Source organism: Trichechus manatus, unplaced genomic scaffold, assembly GCF_000243295.1.
Source record: "Trichechus manatus latirostris isolate Lorelei unplaced genomic scaffold, TriManLat1.0 scaffold00018, whole genome shotgun sequence".
In the NCBI taxonomy this organism is placed as follows: domain Eukaryota; kingdom Metazoa; phylum Chordata; class Mammalia; order Sirenia; family Trichechidae; genus Trichechus; species Trichechus manatus.
Genome location: NW_004443954.1, coordinates 11386667 through 11394938, shown reverse-complemented (window position 1 = coordinate 11394938; position 8272 = coordinate 11386667). Strand labels below are relative to the sequence as shown.

Below are 8272 nucleotides of genomic sequence, written 5' to 3'. Positions count from 1 at the left end.
ACATGTGGGGTTGGCAACCAATGTCACAAAACAATATGTGTATTGTTTAATGAAAAACTAGTTTGCTCTGTAAACCTTCATCTAAAGTACAATCAAAAATAAAGTATATGTAAAAAATAATAATAATGACAAAAATTTTCAGTCCCCACCAACTTCTTAATCCTCTCCAAACTCCACTGTCCACGGAGCAATGGGAAGTCGTTGTCCTCAAAACGTCATATGAATGAATTACTGATGCAAACGCTGGTTTTGGCTCTAGGAAGTAAAGGTCAAATCTAAACAGGGGGCGGGGCATGGAAAGAGTGCCTGTCCTTTTGGGAGCTGCTGGGAGTAGAAGAGAAAGAGTAACTACCTGAGTGCTTTTTCCTGCTTGGGGAGTGGCTCACCCTTCAGGACAAGCCAAGGGACCTCCTTCATTAACTGCCATCTGCGAGGCAGAGGCGTTATCAGCCCATAAGGCCCTCCTGGACATATGCAGAATCTTTGTGATCAGCTGGTTTTCTCTGGTTCTTAGTAGGTTTTAACAAAGAACCAGTCATTTCCTGTTAGGTGGAATGAAATTAATAATTTAGAGAAAGATAATCTCACTGTTATGTAGGATCCAATTGATGTCTCTCCTAAATTTTAGTTAACAGGAATAATGGATTCATTTCTTTAAAGCCTGTAGGGACCAAAGAAATTTGAATTTTGATTAAGGGTGCTTTTACCCTCAGGCAGCCAAGGTTAGATAGTCCTCCAGTTGTGATCTCTTTTTATTTAAAAAATGGTAGAGAAAATTGTTCTGTAGATGTTCATTTATCTTATGATGACCAGGACTGATGTGAATAAGTAGGTAAAAACAAGGAAAAAATTCATTAACTGGGTCCCTCATACTTTTCCAGTATGACAGAAAATCATTTTTACCGTAATTATAACTTGATACTTTGCAAAGAAATACCCATTTATAAAATATTTATTAAATGTCATGAAGAAAACTAATTTTTTATTTATGTGCTTTAAAAATGTAAATATCTTACTGTGATAAGTTACCTCTATGAAAAAAAGAAACCTTAATTCAAACAAATTATCACAATTGCTATAAGAAATATAAGCAGAACTCTAATTAATGAATATACTAATAGTGCTTCTCTAACAATAACCCAATTGGACCTTTAGCTATGACACTGATTTTTATATTGCCTTTCATCACTGAGACTTAAGTAATGAAAACAAACCCTGAACAAATTGTGTAGATTCTAGAGGATTTTTTACAAATTATGTTTTCAAAACTCTTAATTTCAGTGGAGAAAATATTTTAAGTAACTTTATTTTCACAAAATCAGCATCAAGTTAGCATTACATTTCTACCTTTAATATGCAGAGTTGAATTTTAATTTAATGTACAACAATGAAACCTGAAAGATAAATATATTTTAGGTAAGATAGTAAGGGAAATGGTTATGTTCCCTGCTGGAATGCCAATTTACTATCAAATAACATTTTTTTCTTTATTTTTGAGGCCTACTCTGATGATTTTTTTTTTTTATTTCTAGCCACTGGACTGTCACCTTCTGGGAAAACAACAGATTATGCCTTTGAGGTAGATTTAATCAAGCCATTCTTTCTTTTATGAATAACCTGAGAAAATGTAACTAGAGTATTTTGTTAATGCGTGATTATTTCACTTTAAATTTGTTATTAATTGATGCTCTATAATCTAATTATGTAACCCATTAGTGCTTATTTAGCAAAATACCTTGTCAGAATAATCGAATGTAAATTATCTGATAATATGAATAGTATCTAGAATACCATCTTCTGTATTGTCATTAGAATACAATAAATTCCAGCTTCTCCAGACTCTCCAAATTATATGTTATATGTTATATCTTCCTTAGTTTTGTAATTATGATGGTTCCAAAGGAGGTAAAAGTAATCTACTGAAGCAAAAGTAAAGGAACAATTCATTGTGATGAGTTTTTAATCACACTTGAATTAAGTACTTGTTTGTAATTATTTGCTTAAGTCCCTGTCTCCTAGTGCAGGAGTCACAAATTAAAGTGTCACCAGGAGCCCAAGAGTTACTAATCAGCTAAGCAGGCTGGGTGAGGACTGTGCTGAATTCACTGAGGGAACAGTCCCCAGCTAAAGGGTGTAGCTTCTACTCAGTGCCACATGATTGCTGAGTATCTATTGCTGACAACATAGGAATGCAAGCCCAGTGTTGCCAGATTATTCAGGAGAAATAGAAATTCAGACTGTCACATTGGATTTTTTTTTTACCCTGATTTTTTAAAATTATTAACCAATTCAAAAACAATTTAACATAATATAGATCAAACAAAATATGGAGTTGATCAAAAGTGGCCTATCATTCATCAGTTTAAAAGCTCTTCCCTCAGCTATAAACTTTATGAGATCATGTTTCTCTTTTTCATAGTTATATTATCAGAGCCAAGCACAGTAGCCCAGTGCCTGGAACATAGCAGACACTTGATAGCATTGGGTGAGTGGGAGGATGGATTGATGGATGCAACGGTGGGTGGATGAATGGATGCAAGGGTGGATGGATGGATGCAAGGGTGGATGGATGGGTGGATGCAAGGATGGGTAGATGAATGGATGCAAGAGTGGATGGATGGATAGATGCAAGGGTGGATAGATGGATGCAAGCGTGGATGGATGGATAGATGCAAGGGTAGATGAATGGATGGGTAGATGCAAGGGTGGATGGATGGGTGAATGCAAGGGTGGGTGGATAGATGCAGAAGGGGTGGAGAGATAGATGCAAGGGTGGGTGGGTAGGTGGATGGATGGATGGATGGATGGATGGATGGATGGATGGATGGATGGATGCAAGGGTGGGTGGATGCAAGGGTGGATGGATGCAAGGGTGGATGGGTGGGTGGATGAATGGATGGTTGATTGAATGGATGGATAGTTGGATGAGTGAATAAAGGGGGAAAAATATATGAAAGAGATAACCACATTTAAGTTGGAAAATAGAAAATCGGAAGAAATTTGATAGGGAATTTAAGTGTGGAAGTGGGAGGAGGCAGACATTTGAAGCTGAAGGAACAATTGAGACTATATGATGTGTTTGGGAAAAGAAGTAATTCCAATGTGACCGGAGCCAAGGTTTTTTTAAAGAGGTGTGGTGACTGCGAGGCCAGATTGAGGGTGACTTGGAAGGCCATATTAAGGAGTATATTCTCTAGACAGTGGGAAAACATTTCAGGTTTTTAGAAAAGGAGTGGCCAACTCTCTAAAGCACTCAAAACCCAAATCTTATTTTTCAGATGGCTGTTTCAAATATTAGATACGGAGCAGGAGTTACAAAGGAAGTGGGCATGGCAAGTATTTGAGATTTCTACAATCTCCTGCTATAAATGTTGCAGATTTTTTAAAAAAATAAGTGCTAATTGACAACCGTTGACTCTTTTATTTTTAAAAATGTACAGTGTTGAGTTTGTCAGAAGAGTCTATTACCGTTCTAGTGCAATCAAACCTAACTGATGAATTATTTTTGTTATCGTAGGACCTACAAAACATGGGTGCTAAAAATGTTTGCTTGATGACAGACAAGAACCTCTCCCAGCTCCCTCCTGTGCAAGTAGTTATGAATTCCCTAGTCAAGAATGGTATAAACTTTAAGGTCTATGATAATGTGAGAGTGGAGCCAACTGATACAAGGTATTCTTGTGTTGTTCTTTACTGGAAATATAAACCAACACTATCACTGTTGTTTAAAACTTGCCCCAGGATTTATTGAATGGCATGGCAATTTATTTCTGAAAAATATGACGTAATACTTTGTTTTGTTTTAACTTTCTCCAAGCTTCATGGAAGCTATTGAATTTGCCAAAAAGGGAGCTTTCGATGCTTACGTGGCTGTGGGTGGCGGGTCCACCATTGACACCTGTAAAGCTGCTAATTTGTATTCGTCGAGCCCTCGCTCTGAGTTCTTAGATTATGTCAACGCCCCCATTGGGAAGGGAAAACCAGTGTCTGTGCCTCTTAAGCCTCTGATTGCAGGTAAAGACTTGCTTGTTTGACTTTACAATTGCCAAAAGGCCTTAGGAGAAATGTAAGCTAATAATTTTAGGGTGTATGTTTCTAAAGCATTCTGATTTTTTCATTTCAGTATAATGCCTTGTTTGGAGACCAAAACAGATGGCAATTCATTTATTTTTAAAATCCTAATCTTCATTATTGCACCGATGGAGACAATGTGTGTCAATGATAGCAAAGTTTGCAAATTTAACAATGAAGTCACTATGTGTATGGGGGGCAGGGGGAAGGAAGCGTCATCGCTACATAGTATTATATCCCTCTAAACGTCTCTTTGTTCTGTCCCATTTTGCCAGCCACCGTGGAGTTTAAGTGGAACATTTGCTATTATTTTTCTGGTGTTGACCCAACCCCTTCTTCCAGATGATCGCTCTTCAGCTGACCTCAGGCTTTGTCTCTTCCCTGAGACATGTGGCCAGCATGGACGCCCTGTGCGGGGCGACATCTGCTCTGTGGCTGTCCCGGGCACAGACATTCAAATCCAAATCAGAATGACGTACGGGTTCCACAGGGGTCCTTGGGGTCTTCCGGTCCTGTTTCCCCTCCCCTCTTTATGGCTGCTAGCTTAGTCCTACTTTAGAGTTTTACAACTAAGATGTACTGTTTTGGTAACTGGAAAATATCCTTCAGATTTTGCTCTCTCTCTGTCTCATCGTGAAAGGGCCCTGTGATGGGATACGGGTTAGCTGATGGCAGATGAACTTTTTTGACGTGAATTAGGAATCAGCGGGGAACAGCCTAATTGATGTCTGGCAAACGGAGCCCTCTGGTGAAATTGTGTCAGTACCACACAGAGGGGTGATTAGTAAAGTTTAGAAACTTGACTGAGCTACAAAACCGCGAGCCCAGCAAAGGCAGAGCATTACTGTACTTCTGCCAAGAGGGAATAAAGATGTCTTTTAGAGATGGCAAAAAGGAATTTTCTTGCAGGAGACGCAGGGTCGGAATACCCGGCTGCAGTTGCTTCAGCTCCAGAGCGGGAGGAGCCGAGGTGGCTAGAGGTCCCTGTGTTAATACAAACACTCTGAACATCGTGTCTGTGTTAACTTTGTTCCTTATTTCCTCAGGCTGAATTAAGTAGCTCTACTCACCATTATTTCTTGTTGTCAAACGTTTAACCCTTTGGCCACCCAGGGACTCCTTTACCTTTATTTTGCTGCATTATTATAATTTGAGTGCTGGTGGTGCAGTGGTTAAGAGCTCAGCTGCTAACCAAAAAGTACGCCGTTCAAATCCACCAGCCGTTCCTTGGAAACTCTATGGAGCAGTTCCACTCTGTCCTATAGGGTCGTTTTGAGTCGGAATCGATTCTACGGCAATGGGTTTGGTTTTTTGCTTGTTTGTTTTGGTTTTTATTACAATTAACATTATTTTGTTCAAGTCCCAACTACCTCAGGAACCGGAAGTGAAACTACAGGGGTTGCCATTTTTGACTATGAACAATTGAAAGTAAAAACTGGTAAGAGTTTTTCCCATAGTTGTTTTTTGTTTTTTGTTCTTTTTTAATGCTCTTTTCTACCTGTCAACACCCTGTTCTTTAATCCTGATATTTAAAAATCAAGGCATTATGGAGTTAAGAGTAAGTGCATTTATGCATTTTCTTTTTCCAAGTACATATAAAAATATAAATAGGTCAAACAAACTTCTTTTGAGACTATCTATGAAAATCATATGGAAATTTCATAAACCTTGATTGACCTTTTTTCTGCCCCAGGTAGTCACTGTGTATCAGTGAAAATGGTTGTTCGTTTTCTTAGTCACTTCTTTATGTTTTAAATCAATTTTATTAAGATAGGATTTTTATACAATAAAATACACCCATTTTAAGAGTCTAGTTTGATGAATTTTGACAGATATAGACACTCATGTTACCACTACCACATCAAGCTATAAAACATTTTTATCACCCCAGAAAATTCCCTAATGCTCCTTCCCAGCCCTAACTCCAGGTAACAACTGTTCTCTTTTCTGTCTTCTCAGTGATCATTATCCTTTTCTCTTCTCTGCCCTCTCATGTACTCTCAGCTAATGTGGTAGAAATGTCCCTCTCCTTGACTCTGGCTCAACAGTCTTGTTCCAGGCCTTTGTAGCAGATTAAAATTGACGTTCCACTGCACATTTATAGTAACTTCTCTTTTTAAAATTACATTATCCTTTGACATTGTTAAAGATAATATGAATGACAGTGGCCAACATTTAAATTCTGCCACAGTTTATAAAAGAGTTTTACATAATATTATGTCATTTGGTCCTTATGACAACTCTCTGAGGGACAGAGGCCCTGTGCTATTATAACCCAATTTTATAATTGAGGGAACTCAGGGAGGCTAAGTAACTCGCCCAAAAGCACACAATATGTTGTAGAGCAAGGACCAAACTGTGGTATGATGGTTAACCAGCTCTCTGCAATTAAAAAAAAAAAAAAATTTTAAAGCCCTGATTTGTAGCGTTTCCCAGTTCCCGTGGTGTAAACACTCCCACCCTGGCCAACGATGTTACTCATCTCAGAATTGGGAAGAGATGTATAAACTGGGCTTCTGTAAACCATTAGGGCAGCTCCAACATGCCACTGAAAAACACAGGTGTCTGACTCCAAATCTCTTTCTTCTGTTCCTTTCTGCCTCCCTACATGAGAATGAATCTTATCTCCTATTTTTATTTTTTAGGATAATTGCAGAAGTTATTTAATTTTTAAAAATGCTGTTCATGCCTTGAGCCTCTATTGAAAAACCCCATGTTTTAGGCATTGCTTCACGAGCCATCAAACCCACACTGGGATTGATTGATCCTCTGCACACTCTCCACATGCCTGACCGAGTGGTGGCTAACAGTGGCTTTGATGTGCTTTGGTAGGTCCTGGTCCCACCTGGAGGGGCTTTTTCAGTACTTGGGTCGATAGGCAGTATTTTGTTGCTCAAAGCACTTGATAAGCATTCATAGATCTGCAGCAGGAAGGTCTGGTGCCAGGATTTACCCCTGGGCAGCTGACCCGAGAGTCTGGTTCTTACCCACTGTGCTGTACTCTTAATGAAACGTGGATTAGCAGGAGTCTAGTTAACAGTGACCCCATTTGGTGACATGGCATTTGATCAAGGCATAAAATGGTAAATAGCTTCAACAAGGAAGTCATTTTTAAGATTTAGTGCTTTTTTCATGGCTCAAATGTTTAATAATGCAGCACCATAAAGATTTATTTATACTGGAAATGGGCCATACATGGTCAAAAACACTGCAGTGCTGCTCATATAAATGTCACGTATTCATTTCTATAACCGCGATGATTGTCAGTGGACAAGAGGCTGGCTAATGGGATGTGCTGTATTCTAAGTGCTAAGTAGCATATCCACAGGGAACACGTACCAAGTATTTCAAAGACAACTTAGAATCTGTATGGAGGGAAAGATGAAGACAGCACTTTGAATCCATGTATTTTGAATGTCTCTTGTTAGCCATGCCCTGGAGTCCTACACTGCCCTCCCCTATCACCTGCGGAGTCCCTGCCCTTCCAATCCCATCAGCCGGCCAGCATACCAGGGCAGCAACCCAATCAGCGACATTTGGGCAGTGCATGCGCTGCAGATCGTTGCTAAGTATCTGAAGAGGTATGTCACCCAGCAGGGGATAGAAACAGAACAGAAAAAGTGTGATCCGCCCTCGTGTAAAATGTGCCTGGTCCTGGAATGCCCTGAGTGGGACTGTCCACTAGAAGCTTGGTCAGTGGACATAGAGGAGTGCCACTGGAAGGGACAAGAGGGCTGGTGTGGGTGCCCTATGGGGATGGATGAAATCTGGATCCTCCTGTCTTAAAAGACAAAGGCAGCTGTGAGGTAACAAAATAGGAGCCCTTAAATTAGGAAGGATGCAGATAGGATAAATGGAGGTTCATTCAGCAAATCTTCAAAACCAAAGCTGGTGTGAGCTGGGATGTCCTTTGAGGTTTGGCCACCCTGGGCAGATATAAGAACCACAGAGGCAGTTGTTGGCTGTGCCCTTCTGGGCCCTGCCCAAAGGACACAGAATCGACCCATCGAGTGAACTCACATGAACTCAGTTTAAGAAATAAATGTATAGAATTCACAGTCCCACGAGATTTAAAAGGGAGGAAATATTAAAGGGCTTCTGAAAGGTTTCCAAAGATTTCTGAATGACATAGCCATTAGAGGCGCCTGAGAGAGCAAAGATACACTTCGGGATGAAGGCTGATAAGAGACATTAAGACCTA

The 8272-nt window shown here is 39.7% G+C and overlaps 1 protein-coding gene across 1 annotated transcript in view; it reads left to right on the top strand.

Annotated features, from left to right (window-relative positions):
* ADHFE1 (alcohol dehydrogenase iron containing 1) overlaps window positions 1-8272 on the top strand; it is a 26560-nt gene that overhangs the window by 1088 nt on the left and 17200 nt on the right. The window contains exons 2-8 of the mRNA XM_023727721.1: window positions 1533-1579; window positions 3279-3332; window positions 3518-3672; window positions 3818-4014; window positions 5432-5509; window positions 6794-6899; window positions 7500-7808. Of these exons, the coding sequence (XP_023583489.1) occupies window positions 3279-3332; window positions 3518-3672; window positions 3818-4014; window positions 5432-5509; window positions 6794-6899; window positions 7500-7808 (899 nt within the window). The 5' untranslated portion in view covers window positions 1533-1579. The remainder of the gene's footprint in view (window positions 1-1532; window positions 1580-3278; window positions 3333-3517; window positions 3673-3817; window positions 4015-5431; window positions 5510-6793; window positions 6900-7499; window positions 7809-8272) is intronic.